This window comes from Serinus canaria, chromosome 8, assembly GCF_022539315.1.
Source record: "Serinus canaria isolate serCan28SL12 chromosome 8, serCan2020, whole genome shotgun sequence".
NCBI lineage: Eukaryota > Metazoa > Chordata > Aves > Passeriformes > Fringillidae > Serinus > Serinus canaria.
This window is the reverse complement of record NC_066322.1, coordinates 29,367,587-29,386,865: the sequence shown is the minus strand read 5'-3', so window position 1 is coordinate 29,386,865 and position 19,279 is coordinate 29,367,587. Positions and strand designations below refer to the sequence as shown.

The following is a 19,279-nucleotide window of genomic DNA, read 5'->3' as shown; positions in this document are numbered from 1 at the left end:
CATAAGAGAACAATTTTTCATGCATTGTTTCTGCTGTCAGATGGACTGCAAAGTCACAGGGGTGCAGAGCAGGGAGGGGGGTGTCCTGTGGTCCTCACAGCTGTCCTGTGTCCTGTTTTATTGTCAGCTCCTGACAGTTGGATTTATAATTGTGTGCCTGGAAAATCTCATTCCATGTCCAACAGGTGGAAGCACCCTTCCCCAAATTCCTCCATGGCTCTTGGGAGCCGCGTCGAGCAGGGAGAGGGGGGAGGGAGTCTGGGGGCTCTTGGCTGCAGGAGCCAGCTGCCCCTTATCTAATTTTAGAAGGGGTGTGCAAGAACAGTGTGGAGTGGAAAACTTTCCGAACCCGTTTCTTAAAGCTGCAATAAGCGAGTGAGTGAAAGATGAGAAAGTGGCTCTTGGCTTTTCCCTTTCTGAGCGTCTCCGCGCAGCGCCGGGGCAGCGCTCGCTGCAGCTCCCGGCCCTGCTCTGCCCTGTAGGGAGCTCGTCCAGCTGCGGAGGGTTCCACTCCTCCTGTCCTCTCAACCGGGGCTCTTTGCAGGTAAAAGCTTTTTTTATTTCTGAATTTCACGAGGCCACTGCGTTTTCCACGAGAATGTCTTTTGCTTTCTCTCCTCGCGTCCGGTGTTTGCCCATCAGAGCTTTCCTCTTCACTGCAAGGGAATCTTTGAAAGTGACAAAAATTCACTTTCAGACCGGTGAGGTTCCACTGGCAGGTACAGAGGGCAAACAGGAGCAAAACCAGAACACTAACGCTGCCTTGTAATTAATTCCATTTAAACCAAATGATTTCCATGTTTGAGAAAATCCTAATGTGATGCCTAGTCAGCCTGGAGATGAGAGGAGGAGCGTGAAACCAGACTAACTGCTTCCAAGCAGAAAAGAGAAACTACATTTAAAAGCATAATTAAAGAGGCAGTGCGATACCAAAGTGCTGAATAATTTAAATAGGCTGCCAGTCCAGCAATGTTAGGCAGTAAATTTAAGCAAAACACTATGTGATGATGGAGAATATAATAATTTCATTTGCCCTAGTCTGCAATCAGGGCTTCCATACATTGCTGTAATATTGTTTTCATTGACTGAAATTGCTGTTATTATTATTATTATTATTATTATTACTTTCAGTCTCCTGCATTTGGGAGCAGCAGATTTACTCTTTGAGGTCTCAGGAGGGAATTTGGCACTACTTGCCACTCTTTCCCACTGGACCTGTGCTTGTCTTTCCATGTTCAGGCAATTTCTTCCCCTCATCTGGCAAAATCAAAAGACTTATAAAATAAAAACAAATTTTAAAAGTGCCAAAGGAGCACTTTGACCATTTCCAGTCCAATTTGCAGAGTGCTGGAAATAAAAATAATTTCCAAAGGTTTCACCACTGACATTTCGAGCTTACCTCTTCTTTCAAAGGAGGTATGCTTATGCAGGAAAATGAACTCTGTAATTAGTTTGGATATGTAAAAGACCCAAATTAAGGCTAAATAAGAATCCTGTAATTGTGATGTGATTAAATTCTGCATTGCCTAAACTTCATAGCTGTAATCTCTCAGTGTTTAGGGTGTTTTCCTATGATGTTCCCATACTGGAATAACTTCCATGCAATATGATGACCAGTTACTAGAGGAGAGGCTATGTACAAATAGGTTAATCCTTTCTAGTGAACTAAAAAAAAACCCAAACCCAAAAGTTATCATGGTAGTTACCATGATGCTTTAGTGTTTGGGGTTGATAACTCTCCACCCCCATGCTCCCCCAAGAAATTTGGCACCAAACAATCACACTAATGTCTGAAAACCAGACTGGGGAAGTTGCAGACAGGCCCTGAAGGGAACATTCCCAAAATAACTGTTGGAAGAAATTATTTTTTCCTATTCTAATAACTTTCCTTCTTCATTGAAAATAATTTGCTATAGCTGGATAATATCTCAGACCTATTTTTGAAGTGTGGGTGGTTTTAATGCATCTTCGGGGTGGAATCTATGCATTAGAAGTCAGTATACTAACAAATTCTTAATTTGTGTTTATAATGAGTGATAAAAGTGAAATGAAGCCCGTGGAACTCAGTCATGTCTCTGAAGTCCTGCAAATGTTTATTTAAATTTAAATTTGGGAGAGTGTAATTGGAGACTCTTTCATTTGCAAAAAAAAAAAAAAAAAAAAAAATTTCTAAAGATGAAGGCTATGAACACAAATGACTAAAAAGCGGTGCCCTAGTTTTGGCTGGAGCCGCTTCAGGAATGCCGGCATCAGCGCTGGCTTTAATTAGCACTGCCGAGTCCTGGCCTCGCACCAGCACCCAGGGCTCTGCATACGGAACGCAAGGGGACTGACCCGGCAGGTCAAGCCTGTAGAACTGTGAGGGGAAAAAGACAAGCTCCGAGGGAAACCCTGGAGAACGAGGGAAGGCAGGGGAGAGCAGGCCAGGGCGGCCGCGCCGCACCCAACATGGCGGCGGGCGCCGATGGTGGGGGGGGGGGGCCCGGCGGGCCGGCGCCATGCTGGGAAGGTCGGCGGCGGGCCGGTTCTCGCGAGAGTTCGCGATGCGCCGCCGCCGCCGCCGCCGCTCCGTGTCAGTTGCGGGCCGGTAATGGCGGCGCTGAGCGGCCGCTGACGGGCCGCGCACCGGGCTCGGGCCGCCCTCCCTCCGCGGGATGTGCCGCGACCTGCCGCCGGCGCAGCGGGCGTCCACCAGGTGAGGAGGCGGCGGGAGCGGCCCGCGCCGCCGCCCCAGGCCGCGCTCGGCCGGCGGTGCCGCCCCGCCGGGGCGTCGGGCGAGGTGGGGCCGGGGCGGGCCCGGCCCGAGGAGCTGCCGGCTGTCACTTGGCTCGGCCGCTCCGCCCGGCTCCGGCGTCTCCGCGGCATCCGCTTCACCCGTTAAGTCTCTTTCTAGTTTTAATTTGTTTTCCGCTGCTTGTCGTACCAGGGGGTGGCGGGTGAACGGAGAGGGTTGGGGTGCTCCGTTTCGCTGTTGTCTTTTCGCGTTGTGGGGGAAACCACCGATCCCGGCTGTTTCTGCGGACAAACAGAAACACAGCCCGGGGTGGCCCCGCTGCCCTCGGAGCCGCCCCGAGCACCGTGACGACGCTTTTAAAGTTTAAATGTGCGCTTTGCTAAATGTGTGCCTGCGCTGTGCCAGGGCGTCCTGCCCCGGCATTGCGGCATCGCTCGGTGTCTGTCCGCTCAAAGTCCTCCTGACACCCCCGGCAGCATCTGCCCGAGCGCTCTCTGACTTCATCGCTGCCATTCTCTGTGCCTCTTGGAGGGGCATAAAGGCTTCTACAGGGCTGCGACTGGGTTGGTTTGTTGGGTTTTTGGTTTTCTTTCTGAGGATGCAGTTTTGTGTGGTGTATTGCCTGCTGTCGGTGTAGGTTTTGTGGAATAGTTAGGGTGGTCAGGCACTGGAATAGGTTGCCCAGGGAGGTGGTGGACTTACCATCCTCAGAGCTGCTTAGGATGTTTGATGATCTTAAAGGTCTCTTCCAGCCTTGACGATTTTCTGATTCTCTGATTGTTTCTGTCTCTGGGTGTAAGCTGTAGCTCAGCAGCTGAGCATCTCCTGGCATATTGTGTAAGTTAACATGTAGAGGTTTGTCTGTCAAATAGCTTCATTGTGTACATGAACAATCCACTATCTTGAAATTGAAAATTTAACACTTGACTGGTCGGTTCTGGAGGGAGGGGGGTTTTGTCATCTTAAGCTGCTTCAACTTTCTACTGGTTTGAAAACTCAAAGTACAGTGACCACAAGTGTTTGTGGGACAAACGTGTGGAGCTGTAAGTGATTCACTGCTTTGCGTGTAAGTTCGCAGTGTTCTGTCGGGCTGTCTGCACCGACGGGCTAAGTTTTGCTGTCTCTTTGCTATAGTTCTGGTTGCTGCAACAGTTTCATTAGGTAATGCTTGAGATAATTAGATACAACCGAGGGTGTGGCCACGTGAACACTGTAAACTGTCGAAGGCTTCGGTTTCTGTGAGTGACGCTACTTTAAACAGAAGGTGTCCTGCTCCCACTAAGCAGAGCAGCTTAATTTATGGAGTAATGGAACATTTCTGCAAGGGGCCATGATGCCGTGGAAATTACCTGCATCCAAAGGAGGGTGGGCAGCATCTTGAGAGAGGTGATTGTGCCTCTCTGGTCCTCGCTTGTGAAACCTCACCTGGGGTGCTGTGTACAGTTCAGGTGTCCCCAGCGTAGAAAGGACATGGAGCTGTTGGATCAGGTCCAGAGGAGGCCACAGAGTTGGTAAGAGAACCGGAGCACTTCTCCTGTGAAGACAGGCTGAGAACATTGGCTGAGAATGTTCTGAGAAGATTGCACAGAGACCTCACAGCATGTTCAGTGTCTAAAGGGACCTACAAGGAAACCAGAGAGGGACTTTTTGTTGGGATCTATAGAGGTAGGACAAGAGGGAATGGCTTCAAACTGGAAGACCGGGTTTAGCTTAGGCACTGGGAAGAAATTCTTCCCTGTGAGGGTGGTAAGGCTCTAGCACAGAGCTTTGAGAGCTGTGGCTGCCCCTTCTCTGGAAGTGTTCAAGACTGGATTGGATGGAGCTCGGAGCAACCTGGGTTAGTGGAAAGTGTCCATGGCCAGGAGTTGGAACTAAATGATCTTTAAAGTCCCTTCCATTGCAGGCTTCTGTGTTGCTGATTGACATGGATCATCTTGCAGGCTGCCTAGGCTGGGTGTGGTGGTGACTGAGAGAAAGTGATTTTAAAATTATGAACATCTTGTTTGCGTGGGTTTGTTTTACTAAGCTTTGGTGCATAGCTCAGGTTTGAGCTCTGTCCTGATAAACCAGTCCAAATGTGGGTCATGTCTCTTATGTCTTGAAATCACTGTATTGGCAATTTCTGTCACCACAGCAGAAGCGTCCCTCAAATGAATAAGAATCTAATCTTGGAGTTGCTACATCTGTACTGAAGGTTTTGTTCACTTGGATGTGATGAACTTTGTGTCTCCTTTCACCCCTCTACCAGACATGCAGCTACTTTCTGCTAAAAAGGTTTCCTTGTATCAAGCAGACTTGTGGATAAAGTCATTATTGGGTTTAGTCTCATTGACTTCAGAGTGCTCAGATGAGGCTGCAGTCCTATTAATGTGTTTCCAGTTAGGTTTGAAATCAGGAATGTCAGTGCACGCAGCTCTGGATCTATTCTGTGTTACCATCTCTGGGAGGTGGGTGAAGCTGCACAACATAACATGAATGGTGTGATGTGCTGCAGCTGCTTCTTTGACTGTCCTGGCAGCAACCTGATAAACTAAAAGAAAAATCACCATAAAAGAAAAATTATTAATTTCCTGCCAGGTAAGTGAGTTGAACTGGCTTGTGATGCAGTCAGGTGAGCATTGCATCTATGACAGAGTGACATGATTGCTGGAGAGGGTAACAAAGAATATTTGTATTCCTTCATCACTGTGGAGCTGCTAAATCTGCTCAACTCCACCTTGAAAACTTACATCAGAGAGCTACCTTTTTATCAGTACAGCAGAATTGTTTAACTCTGCTATTGATGTACTTAAACTAATTCATGTTATTCAAATCAGTATGAGTGTTAATATAAGATCAGGTGTAGTGATACAGTAATGATAACAGAAGGACTTTGGTAGTTGAGTGCAGAAAGAAAACTCCCAGTGCAGTCAGTATGTTAGGCATGTGGCTGGATTACACCAGAAGTGTAAAATTTATCCATAGATGTAAGAGCTTGGAAGATAGATGTGTATCATTGTGCTAATGATATAATAGGCTTTAATGGACTGCTCCATTGAGAATAAAATTACTTGTATGCCTAAGTCTGAAACCTTTGTCAATATGCTAGAGAAAGAATAGAGCAAATAAATGAACTAATCAATTATACCAGGTCAATTGAAACTTAGTGAATGCTAACAGAAATTATGGCTGGTTTAGCTTCCTAAGAGCACTTCTCACTGATGGCAGAATTTCTCACTAAGTAACATCCATGGCAATGCACCAGGTGGAGTTCTCAAACTGAAACAGAAAAACTTTAAAAGGGATAGTGTTATTGAAATATGAGAAAATATCTTATTGCTACATTTAGCTAGATCAAGAAAAAGTCTTTTAGCAGAGTCCTGGTATCTGCCTTTGTAATGCCAGGTCAGAAACAGAACTGGTGGTCACTGTTCAGCTTGCTGTGAGGTTTTTGTGTTTGGGGTCTTTTGGCACCTTGTGTTGTTATTGAGACACTTCTTAGATGCTCCTTCTGAATGCAGAGGGATCAAAGGTGAGAAAGTGGCATTTGGAACATTTTCCCTGAAGTTTTCATGCACTTTAGTCTGCTTTGAAAGAAAATAGCAATCATCCTGCAGTTGACACAACGGCAGGTGAAGTGGCTTCTGTGCTCATGGTTCTGTTGAGACGTTGAAAGCTGCTGTCCTTCTCAAAATTGACAAATCTGATTCTTGGACCTGACTGAGGGCATTGCCTGTGAGTTCTAAGAAGGCTCCTTCACAGTGTGAGATGAGACAGAGCTTGAAGAATTTGAGCATATTCTGCTGAATGGATTTATTATAGGCTGCAAGAATTGAAATCTTCTAATGTGCAGTTTCTGGTAACTGCAGGTGAAATGATTGAACAAAGTCTTGTTTTGAAGGCTGAGGAAAGAAAATGCAGGAGTACTTTATTGGTTCTAGAAAGTGGGGTATTTTCTTCTCTGTCATAAATGCTAAGATCTTTGAAGTCAAAGAAAATACAGAACTTGTGAATGGATAGGCAAAGCTTTGTGTGCATCTCCTTAATAAATGGGTGCATTCTCTGTGACTCTGTACTCTGATTTCTCCATGAACAATGAATCAAGTTACTCTAGCTGTCACAACATTCATTTCAATAGATTTCCTCAGAGTACCTCCTGGCACGTGATGCAGCAGAGGAAGACATTCCATTTCAGTAGAACTGCTAGTCCCTTTTTAGGGCCAGTTTTATTTTTTTATCACTTCTTCATCACTTGTGATGAAGCAGAGACACTTTTGCAAGTTGCCATGTCTTTTCATAACAAAAGAATGTGGTAAATGTCCATTCTCAGGATACAGTTGGAAAAAATCAGATCCAGAAATGTTTCATTTATAGAGAAATCTTCACTATAGTTTGGATGCAAATTTAGTAGCTGACTTGTGCCAATGATTTAATCATAGAACTCAGGAAACATATTTGTATTTTCTCCAGGGCTTTTTTGACATTTGATGGATGTGTGTTTATATCATTTATCTTCCTGGTTAAAAGCTAGAGGTAGTGACACATGCTTTGAAATTTTTAAGTGCTCTTCTCTCTGCAAGTGTGTGGTGTATCTTGATTGCTCTTTTTTTTTTACTAGCTTAGTATCCTTAAAGTTTTCTTGTTATCCAGCTTAAGACAGATCAAATTTTATTTAATTTATTTTACTTATGAAGGTTTTGTTTTATTTTAATTATTTTCCAAAGTAATGATATTTGGAATGTGAGTTCTTCTGGTTTATATACTGCTTGTATTACAAGACAAAATATTGAATATTATCTAAAATTAGATCACTCAGAGCAGCTAACATTCATGAGCTCCTTGGGCATTGCCACTGTTCGCTTCCTTTACATTTCGTTTGAAAGCTTATTGTATAAATGAGCATTGGAAGAAGGTGGGTGGAGGACCTGCCTCATTCTGCAGTGTCAGCTGTAGATTCTGGAGATGTGAAGCTTTTTGGACAAACATGTCATGCATTTGTTTGTTGTGCTGGAATTTGTCCTCAGTCCTGAAGAAGGTCAGTACATTGCCCGCATCTGATAGTGTTGAAAGGCAGAGTTTGCTCAAAATATGCTCTGGCCAAAGAAAGAATATGTCACTCTTGTATCAAAAAAACATTTTAAAAGCCCATATACATAACCAAAACTAGTCTTAGAACAATGTATTATGGATATTTTTAACTCTCATTTAAGTGAGATAATGCAATATGGTGAGGACTTGCATTCCGGAAAAATGAGTAGGTTAATGTTATTTTTATTCCAGGCTCAAGCATATCATAATAAATTGTATTTTGTGGTATTTGAGAAGACATAGAAAGTGTTTCTGGCATCTTTAAATATAATTTCCATCACTTTCAGTGGACTGGCTCAGCAAAACAATTTGCTTCACTGGGTCTGCCAGTGCCTGTCCACCCTTGTCTGTTACTGCCAGCAGTGCACAGTTTTAGCTGCACAGACAGGAGCTCCAGAGGGTCTTTTAAGATTCAAAAGTCACCTTTGTATTTATACATGGAAACTTAAAACGATTTTGCAAACAGAAAAAAAAGAATTATTTGTGTCTGTGTCCATTTCCTCCACAGACAAGTGGGCACTGTGTGAGATGTGGGTGCGCTGCGACACACTGGCCAGGGTGCCCTTGACCTCCAGTGCTCTCTCCACTGGGAAAGAAGGTGAATGGTTCTTGTTTTGCCCAGTCCCACTCTTCTCCTCGAGGCAAAGGCAAGAGCAGCTTCACACATTTGCTCCTGGGGAGCAGCAGGCAGTACAGGACTGAGACAGATCCCACTGTTCACCAGTGTTTCCATCCCTTCTCGTTCTGCTTGCAGGGAGGGTGTTGCTTACAGTATGACATAGGTAAAACTAGTAAAGCAAAAAAACAGGCAGAATTCTTTTAGCCTGTGCCAGACTCCCAGTTCACTTTGCTTTACCATATAAGCCCATTGACTTTCTGCCTGAATAAGGCAAAGAGACACCCAGGCATAAAGAAAGGAAAAGATTGCTTCTTTTATTGGCACTGGTGCATTATTTTTGCTTAAACTGCAGAAAGTGTTGTCCTTGTGCACTGTGTACCCAGTTTGTAGCAAAATCTGTCACTATGTGGATAAAACATTTGAGAATATCCCATAGAAGTCAATGTTAATAACTTGTTTCATTCCATACTCATAGCAAACTTTCATATTTTCTTTTGTGGTATCCCTTTCATTTAGTATCCCGTGTGTTTTTATAAGAAACAAAGTCTTGAGGAGTACTGGTCCCTGCACATACTTGTGTTTTTTTCCCCCATAACCATGAAACGTTAGTGAAAATAGCAGTGGGTAATCTCTTGCTCACATTGTCTTCCTCCTCTGAATCTGCACAATTCAGTTTCCTCTCCTGTTTGCTTGATTCAGTGCCATGACTTTTGAGTTTCCTCTTTCCTTTTCTTACCAAGCCTGTGCTACTAAGGAAAAAAAAAACTTACCAAGGATCTTTGAAAAACTTCACAATTGGACCAATACACAAGCTTCTTTTCTTTGTTTTTGCTGCTCTGTGCCAGTTCTTTAAAAGTTCATTACATTTCTCTCACCTTCATAGCTTTCTCATTCTCTTCCATTTTATATCCTGCTTTTCTCACAATTTTCTTTCTCTTTTCCCCAGTCCTGTTTTTAATCTCTTCTACATTTTTGTATATCTTTGCTAAGTATATTCTGCTTTCATATCTCCCACTCTTTTTAAAATGCTGTGCTCCTAACTATGTTGACCCCTTGATTTGCTGTCTGTTGTACCTTTCAGTGCTGTCCTTGGTATGTTTAGTATTAAGTGTGTGGGGTTTCTCATGTTCCTTTTTTACATGGCAGTTGTTTTCTCTTTGTTTTCATTTCCTCCTTTCTGGTGCTTTCTCATGCATTTTCTGATCTGTCAGTTCTCTTCAGTGTCTTCTTGTAGGAATGGTGTTTGTAGAAGGGAATGGTTGTCAGGTCCTGTATCCATCCCCCCATCCAGTTTCTTCCAGGAGTTTGGAGTATATTGTTTCCTGTTGTGTTTCCTCTTACGTCCTCATCTGTAGCAGTTCTGCTGTGCCTTCTCTTGTGTACTTCTTTTTTTTTTGGACATGTGAATAAAGAATGAGATGGGCACTTGATGTGGGATTGAAACATCAGAACACAATGGTGTTTGTATCTCAGTCACTCACCCAAGGAGGGGCTTGGCAAGCCAGCCTTGAATGGGCCTGTGTGGGATGTCGGTGTCTCCCAGGGAGCAATCCAATAACCATGAGATTAGTTCTGTTGATTCTGCAGTCTTCCACCTTTTTTTCAATAACCCTAAGATTCTCAAAGCCTTATCCAGCCTGCAGATAACCTTGTGCCATCACTGCTGTCTTCTCAGAAGTTCTTTGGCATTTCATCTTTTGAGCTCAGTATCTTTAAGGTCAATATTAAATAGAGATGGTGATTTAGTTTAGCAGAGCAAGATCTCTTTGAAGCAATCATTTCAGAATTATTTTATTTTTTTATGTATTTTATCTAAAAGTTATTAATGGGACTTTGAGACAACTTCTGTATTGATGGAAAATATATTTTTAAAATAATTTTAATTTCCTTAATATAATTTTTTACTTAGTATTATTCTCTGATCAATATTAATTTCAATGTGTTTTAGTGATTAACTGACTGCATGCAAGTCCTATAAACAGACATGGTAACTGTCTGGATTTATTTCTTTTTTATTCCCCATCCCTTTTTGTACTCTTGGTAACATTAAAGAATCTTCTCTGTCTGGTTGAACTTTATGCAGAGGCAGGGTATTGCATTGTACAAGTATTTGGTTGTTTTTTTTTTTTTTAATAGAGTGCTGCTTATTCATGTCAGCTGTAGCAATAGAGAGAAGTTATTTTAGAAATATGTAGGAATTCGGAGTTTATGGGAATCAACATAATTTATTTGTATGTAGGTTTTGAAAAGCTCATAAATTTCTCCCACCCTTCCAAAGGCTTGGGACAGGGACACCTAAACCCCAAACCCTCAGAGTTATGATTACATCAGGACTGAAAATTACTGCAGTGTTGCCTTCCTGAAACTGTAGACAGCTCCAGAGTGCTCGGTTCTGGCGTGGCTTTTGTTTCACTCAGCAGCAGCCTGACTTGAGCAGAACTGTTCAGTGAATCTCAGGGGCTGCTCTGAAGCCAGTGAGGGTCAAACTTTACACTTGGAGCTGGTACTGCAGGTGTGCCTTAGGATAAGGACAGCAAGATGCTTTCTGATTTCTTCCCAGCTTGGAGGAGAGCTTGAATGGCCTTTTCCTGAGGGGCATTAGAGACTTTTGAAGGAGTTGAGATAGAATTATTGACCACTGGTGATCATCAGCACACACCTGTGGGAATAACTCAGTATCTCTTACACTGTGTACAGAGTGCACTATGCAAGGTGCTCTCTGAAGTGTTTAACTGTCTGAATGACTTCTGTTCAGTTCAGGTAAAGCCCTGGCAGTTCTTAGTGTCAGGATGAAAGCTATTAACAAGAATTTCAGATTGTTTAATCTGGTACTTTTCATATAGATACACAGAGTGTGTTACAATTCTACATTTGCATGGCTTCCTAAAATAAACTGTATATATTTGTACATGTAAAATAAAAAGAACACCTATAATTCCTGATTAAGTTTTCTTATCTATACTAATAATTCTAATGATAAGAATAAATCCCAAGCAATTACATAAAGATAGATACTTAATCCTTTAATAGATGTTTGCTTGTCCAGAGGTTATCCAATGCTAAATTTACATATTGAGTAGGTTTTGTTACATGAGTGTTTGGGCAAGAAACTTGATACTGGTATGATACAGTATTTTCAGCAATTCTCTATGGAAAATTCCCTCATTTTTATTTATATCTATTTTCTACATTTCTAGCCCAACAGCTCTTTTCCCCAGTGATGGAGAGGATCAGCTGGATGATTTCCAGGGCAGAGCAGTGCTGTGATTTACAGCATGAATGATGTGAGGCACAAAGTGCTGTTCTGCATGAATGAGCTCTTCAGCACCTGTCCTAGAAGCAGAATTTTCTAACTATCCTTGGCTTAATGCCCATAACTGTTGGATACTTAGAAACACACCCACCCTTCCTTTCTAGAATTTCTGGATTATTGTGGACTTGTGTTTTTGTACCTACATATATAAGCTTACATGCCTTTTCCTTACTCTTTCAAACACTTACTTGAACTCATCAGAAAAAGTCAGAACTAAAGGTCTTTTGAAGACCTGTGTTCTTATTATTAGTTTTTCCTGGGGCATAAGAACAGTGTTTTGGGACAACTTACTGCTATAAATATGGGATATATGACTGAATGTGAAACTTTACTGCTGTGACTGTGAGTATCCTTAAAACCATATATGATAAAAATCCTTGTCACAAAATATATGGGCAAAAATCTGTTTCAGGAAGTAGTAGATAGTGTTAATTTTGGTCTGCTTTTACCAGAAAATTGATCTTTATATTTTATTGCTTTTTTATGTAGCACACAGTGCAGAGAAGTAAGGGCAAAAGAAATTTTCAGTAAATCAAAAATAAGAAAAATTACATCTGGGAATTTGTGAAAAAAGAGAGAGGAAAATGTGCTTTTATGACACCTTCAGAGGTCTAGAACTTCCTGTTGGAATTCGGCAGTCACCTGATTGTTTCTTTCCATAGCAGAAGTGTTGTCAGTGTGTTATGAAGACAGCTCAGTAAGCATGTACTGGATAATTTTTTGTTGTTATTTGGTTTGTTTGGTTTTGTTTGTTTGTTCCTTTTCTCCTTTATAAAAACTGCTTTGGTAATAGTGGCTGGGAGTTCACACTAATTTTGGATTTGCTGTGAGTCTTAACTTCAAAGTTCACAGGAAAACGATGGCACCAGCCTTGTTTTTTTCCCTGGCTGTGGTGTCCTGCCATGCAGTTCTACTCTGCTTTTTCCTATTCCAGAGGTTGGTCACATTCATTCTGTCACTGCTGGAGCTGGGTGTTTTCCCCAAGCATTTATAGGTTCAAGCCATGTGGTGCTGTCTCTGTTAGGGCTGTGTGTACAGTATTCCAGTGTGGACTTCTTCAGACTTGCTGCAGTTCTTGTTACTCTGATCTAAATTGCATCGCCCTCTGGGCCTCCTTTTATCAAGTTAATGTTTCTTGATGACAGAGAACAAACTCAAACCCTTCTTTATCCATGGAATGATGTGGTTTCTGCAGGAAGCTGTGACCACATCTGTGATTTCATGCTGATTATCTGACCTTGTTCATGATGAAGGTTGGAAGTCATCAGATGAGGTAGACATTCATCATAATAATCAAGGTTATGTTCTCTTTAGACCAAGACAGATTTGCTTTTACTTTAAACTTCTTTGATTCTTACAGGACTCATTTATTTTTTTTAGGTGAACTGACACGATGTGGAGCAGCAAGTCTAATGAGGTGCCTCTACAAAATCCGAGGCATAACCAAAGCAAGGATTCTACCAGAGGTGAGGTTTTTCTCTGTTGTGCTGCCTTGTTTTGGGAGATATTTTGTCATAAGTTGTTTGAAACTTTGGGGAATTGTTCCATAAAGCCTTCTCCTGCCTCAGTTTGGGAGCTAAGAGCATGTGTTCTGTGGCTTCCTTTCTGCAGATAGCAGTTTTGTACTCTGATCTCTGGAGTATTTGCTGATCTGCATTAGCAGTTGCCAGCCTGGGATATGGTTGCCAAGATGGCAGAGAGACAGATCTTTTTAAAGTGCTGTAGAGGAGGAGCAGTGCAGGAGCAGAAATTGGGAACTGTTGGCTCTTGAAGGAAGTGAGGAAGAGCCTCTGACAGTTGCTCAGTTCCAGAGTGGGGAAGACACTTGAATAGCAACAGTGCATCTCTGCTAGGATGACTTTTACAGCAGTTTTGTCTCCTTTAGTTGGAGAAATTATTTAGCTTTTTACTGTTATGATTATTCTAATTTAGGAAAGGGCAGAAAAAATTAAAAAATTTTTAAAAAATTTAAAATGACAGTACTTCCCTGAAAATATCTTCCTGAAAGGAAGAAAGGTCTCGTCTATAGAGCAGCTGAGTCACGTGCTAAGCCTGTGGTTCGAGATCCATCATATGATCTCCAGTGTGACAAAACTGGACTCCAGAAGTGGTTTTGAAAGCAGAGAAAATTATAACTTTATCTGTAAGATAACATGATTGCTGATTATTTCCTGTGATATGTCCAGTTCCTTTAAAATGGCCTACTTTTTGAAGCTGTAGTGTTCTGTGGACAAGAATCACCATCTCTAGAAGTCAAAGCAAAATTGTTTCTGTGGTGCTTCCCTAACCCTTTTCCTTTGTGTTGTTGTATTTTGCCTGAAATGAAATTGGCAGGGTTTTTTTACTATGAGGAAGAGATTATTTCTTTCAGCTGTTACTACTACTCTCCATGGTTCTGACATAAGGATGTTGTGTTTTATAAACCATTAGATTGTAAGAACCATTAGAAAACAAAAGAGGGGAACTGAGGAAGTAAATATTTATAGAGGAAAACACTACTACATCCTCCTGAGCTCAATTGCTTATAGAGTAGGTGCTGTCTGTTTAGATTAAAAGGCTTGGGTTAGTGACCCCTGCTTGTTCATAAACATTATTTCTGTTTTGTTTGTAGGGTGTACAGTTCAGAGAGATTACTGTTCATAATTCTGCCGTTCGGAGCTTGGGTTTTGAGTTGAGTCTTTCAGTGACCATGTATTCATGCTTAGTTTACTGAAGAAGAAAATGGAAGGGGGAAAAAAAAGGTAGTTAAACTGTAGAATAATAGAAAAATATCAAGTATTTATGTTGGGGTAGATAACCAGCTTCATTTATCTTCTAAACATCTTCTATTATATGTGGTGGATTTGATTTCAGGTGTCATCATGCATTCAACCTAACTTAGTAAACCCATAATATGCAACATTAAATGCTTTATAGCTTTGCTAAGATGAGCCTTGACTGATAACAGTCTTTCATGGAGGAGATTTACAGGAGGGAACTGTGTTGTGAAAATAAGTTGATTAGCAAGAGAATGAAAATTGTTTTGAAGCAACATTTTATTTCGTTGTTTTTCATGTACTAATGAGAAATTAATTTCTTTGTTTCTGCTCTGGAAGATCTAACTGCAGCATGGGCTTCTATTTCTCAGACTAAGGCTGCTGTAAGTACTTTTTTTTACTTTCTTTTTTGTTCCTCTGGGATTGTTTGGTTTGTTGTTGTTTTTTTTTTTTCACTCATTTTCAAATCAGTTAGTGGCTACAAAAGCTTTTACCAAAATATTTTACTCAGTGATTGTCTCTTCAACAAGCTGTGAATAGCACAAAGCCATTGGTGTATGTTAAATAAAAAGGTATTAAGTTTGCTGTGGCAAAAGCTTCTCCCTGTGTGCAGAAAACTTTTTTCAAGATAAAACAATGCTCAACGTTTACAAAGTGGTGATGTCACAATTTTCTGAAAACTTTAAAAAATAGCTCACTCCTGCTTACTCATACTAATCAGATACTAGGGCAACACCAGTGTATTTAATAATTTTCCATTCTGAGCATTGGGGTTGCTGTATTCCTTTGGGAATTAACATAGGTGCATAAGATGATGTAGTAGTGTCTAAAACCTGGCTTCAGTGAGGCCAAGCAATTTGGGTTTGCATGTAATTCAGCTCTTTCCCATAGCCTTGTCCCTCTTTTTTCTCAGTAGCTGAGCATCAGTGTGGGGTTTTACATGTGGAATTTGTATCATGCTCCATTTATAAGGGAGTATTACAGAATTTTTTCCAAGTGGAATTAATATTTCATTCAGGCCAAGCATTAAGTCTCTGAATGGCATGTTATTAATATTTTCAAAACAGCCTATTTAAGGGAAAAAAACTATGCAACAAAACCTAATTTAGATAATCTTATTAAAGAAAACTTAATAGTAGTTTCTGGCTGTAAGACCATGTAGTTTTGCAATGTCAGCCATGGGAAGTTGCTTTTGCCTGGAATTTGATTCGATGTGAAAAAGGAAAAATTTGTCATGTTTGGGGGGAAGTAAAAACATAGCTTGAAAAAGTTGTAATATGCATTATCTTCCAATTCTAGCTACGTCACATAGAGAACAAATTGGAAGTAGCTCCCACCAGCACGGCTGTGTTCGATTCAGTCATGGATGCCAAGAAGCCCTCTGCTAGTGCCAGCAGGAAGAGCAGCAGGAAGAGTATGTATTATTGAGGAGAGAGCATGTAAGGCAGCATAAAGCCACTGCATTCTGGGAAAGCTTGGGTTCTCCCTGCCCCCAGCTTGTCTCCTGCCTGTGGTCTTTATTCCTGAAACTCTCATTGCCAGAAGAGACTGATGTTTCCTTCCCTGAGCTCAGGAAGGAGAGTGTTCTATCCCAGTCTCTTGGTTAGAGGGGGTGACAGGACTTGTCCCATGCTGTGAGTGAGCAGTGATATCCCACTCCGACAGGAAATTTGCTAAATCTGATGCTTCTGTTGTCTGACTGAAGGAGAGCATTTGCCTATAGGAAATAAGCCCTCATTTTATATACTAAGAGCATTCTGGTAGCGTGCTACTGAAGAACAGATCGACCTCTAGTGGCAACACTGCCAACTTCACAGATTTAATTACTTAAAATTAATCTTTAAGCATTATTATCTCTCTTTAAGTATGGTCATTGTTTCAAGCACTTACTGCCTTGCTGCTAGTTGTTGAAATCAGCTTGTTGAAAGAAAGAGCTGCTCAAACCCAAGAAAGCTCCTGGGGCTGAATCATTGACATAGTCTTTCTCTTTCTGGAGAGGTAGATCCATAGAGCATTCTCTGTTTTCTGCTTCAGGTTCCCGGTCCTCCAGCCAAAATAAATCAAGCAAGGAGAAGTCCTCACGCAGCCCTCTTCGAGCAACCACTCTGGAAAGCAATGTGAAAAAGTGCAGTCGTGTGGAATTCCGTGAGCCATTGGCTTCATACAGGTTAGTGCTGGGATAGTGACTATTGAAGAAAAACATGCTAAGATTAGACTTAAGCTAACAGTGGTGTTTTTGACACCTCCTCAGAAGTGATGGTTTGCTTCCTCCCATCACCTACCCACATGACAGTATGTGTTGTTGGACTTTTTAGTAAATATTACAAATTTATTTTTTGTTTAGTGAATATGAGTTTAAAGTCAACTGTTTTGAAATGAGGCTGGATCATCAAGTGGTATGGCTGTGGAATTAGTGACCTGATGGGTTTGATAGGTATTTAGTTTCAGTAATAAGAAGGAAAAAGACTATTTCCTTATGCTTTTCCAGCTGTTTCATTAGTTCTTCAGTATATGTACCCAAATATGTTACCAAGATAGTGTGGAGTAAGTACTATAGTACTAGAGCTAGTACTAAAGTCACATTTTTGTGAATGTGAGAAACTCCTATAAGAACAACTTCTCATGGAACAAAAGTGGTACAGAACACAGAGAGGGCCATAGAACGTGATTATTAATTATTCTGACACCTAAATTTTGGTCTCTTTTTCCATTACCTAAGTCAGCTGTGAGGTGGTCCTTGTTGCATTTGACAGGGGTCAATTGACCCCTGATTTGGGTCAATTTTGTTAATTGAGTAGCTCATGTACTAATTTTGCTTCTTCTAAGTTCTATGCTTGTTATTTAAGGCTTTTCTCTCTTAAATTGAAGGATGACATTACTGCTTGCTGATTTTCTAGTCTTCAGTGTTATATATAGTTCTTTTCAGACAGAGTGCAACAAATGAAATTTTGAACAGATGTCTCTCTTTGTTTGATCAGACTTGCACTAATAAATATAAGGTGATCAGACTTTAAAAGAACTTGCCTTTAAGTGGAGCCAGGGTAGAGGAAGTCATTCATTTAGTTGATGAATGTGCTGATTGCTGAGTTTGAAGCTCCTACATTTGTGTTTCTGATGGTGAATTTTTTCCCCTTCTGTTACATCAGAGATTTATATATTTTCTCTGTCTTATCACAGTTCTAGCCAGCTTGAGGCCAAGCAGCTGCTGTCTAGTTTGGAGCTGAGTGAAGCAGAAGGGAAGAGTGAACTCCCAGGCTGTGTGGCACACGAGCGGGATCGGCACAGCAGAGCCTTTGACAGCCCCTTCCCTTCTGCTGCAGACGAGACTATCGTGAGGTACCTGAATGACCGACCCACCATCAACGCCTTGCAGGATAACGAGCCTTTTCCCAGGCTTGCAGCACTTTCAAGACTGGAAGAAGAAAAACCCAGTGGCTCCAGGGGAGATGAAAGTAGCACTAGAGCTTCTCAGAGTATCACGTCCCAGGACAGTGAACTGAAAGTGTCTTCCCCTTCTGCCACGAGTATTTGCAGTGCTCACAGGCTGGAAATCCTGAAGCAGCGGCAGCACGATGCCAAGTTGGAGAAGCTGAAGGAGAGGATCCGAAAGCAGTGGGAGCATTCTGAGGAGCTCAGTGGCAGAGGGCAGCACTTGGGGTATGCTGAGCAACCTGTCGTGGTCGCTAACGTGGAGAACACGGTGACCCCCAAGGTCAGGAAGGTGACAGCTGTGCCTGCTGCTCCGTCTTACAGAGGTATGGAGGTGCAGATCCCCTTCCTGCTGGCTGTACAGGCTGAGGGAGCGGAGCTCAATCCACTGAACAGCATTTCAATGCATGGAACTGGCTCATAGCTCTCTTTGGGCAATATGGGGTGCATGGTTTCATCACAGATCACAAGTGAAAAGAAATTCTTGCTAAATTACAGAAGTGTGAATTCCTTTGAAATTTTTCCTGTGTCTTTTTAGAATTACTATAAAAAGAATCTTGCTGTATTGGTGTTTGGGTTGATTGCAATAATTTTTTTATGGTCTCAGATCTTATTGAAAAAGCCTTTCACATTTTTAATAATCCTCACCCATTCTGCTGGTTTTCAACTGTGAGTAAGTGCAGGCTGGTATATTGCTTTCTTCTAATTTAGCATTAAAAATTCACATAGTTACTTTTTTGCTTAGCAGTTTCCCATCCCTTCCACTCTAACAAAGCTGTATTTACATTTTATGGAGTTATTTTCAGCTCTTGAATTGTTTACTTTCAGGTTTCAATCCTGCCGAAACAAGGATTCGCACTCCAGATGGAAAGATCTGGCATGCAGACGAGTTTCGTGTTAGTCAGGAGCTTTACAGAGATATTGCACTCCAGTTAAAAGGTGAGCCACAAGTAGAATTGATTAAACCACAAAACTTTCTCTAAGAGGCATTGAAATATATTTTGTACAAGTCTACAAAGTCATGGGAACAAAAACTTGAAGGAATGGGTGTTGAATACATTGTAATTCTCTCCACGGGAGGAATAATTTACTGAACACTAAAACAACAACAAAATTAGTCCTTCTCCCAGTTCTCTCATTCAAATACTTCTAACAAAAAAACAGTACTGAAAAGAATGCCAAGTAATGGCATTTCTTCAAAACAGGAAAAAAGGAAAGTCTCCATTAGAATAACTTTTGTTTAATTTTGTGGCTTTTCTATGCATGTTTGCATGATTCAATTTCCTGGTTAAAAGGACAAACTTTTCGTTTCTCTTTTCAAATGTACTGCTCCAAGAATCAATCTTTATTAATTTTTCACT

The 19,279-nt window shown here is 41.4% G+C and overlaps 1 protein-coding gene across 10 annotated transcripts in view; it reads left to right on the top strand.

Moving 5' to 3' along the window:
• The first annotated feature begins 2,546 nt into the window (after positions 1 to 2,546).
• The window catches only part of CEP350 (centrosomal protein 350), a 71,053-nt gene continuing 54,320 nt past the window's right edge, over positions 2,547 to 19,279 (top strand). For 6 of the 10 annotated variants that reach the window (XM_050977447.1, XM_050977443.1, XM_050977446.1 and 3 more), the window contains exons 1-7: positions 2,547 to 2,695; positions 13,114 to 13,199; positions 14,829 to 14,872; positions 15,789 to 15,903; positions 16,524 to 16,656; positions 17,667 to 18,244; positions 18,747 to 18,857. In XM_050977447.1, the coding sequence (XP_050833404.1) occupies positions 13,127 to 13,199; positions 14,829 to 14,872; positions 15,789 to 15,903; positions 16,524 to 16,656; positions 17,667 to 18,244; positions 18,747 to 18,857 (1,054 nt within the window). In that variant the 5' untranslated portion in view covers positions 2,547 to 2,695; positions 13,114 to 13,126. Of the gene's footprint in view, positions 2,696 to 2,746; positions 2,877 to 3,608; positions 4,246 to 8,377; positions 8,400 to 13,113; positions 13,200 to 14,344; positions 14,475 to 14,828; positions 14,873 to 15,788; positions 15,904 to 16,523; positions 16,657 to 17,666; positions 18,245 to 18,746; positions 18,858 to 19,279 lie in introns of those variants that run through there. The other 4 variants (XM_030226305.2, XM_018923455.3, XM_030226307.2 and 1 more) reach the window with 4 other exon arrangements.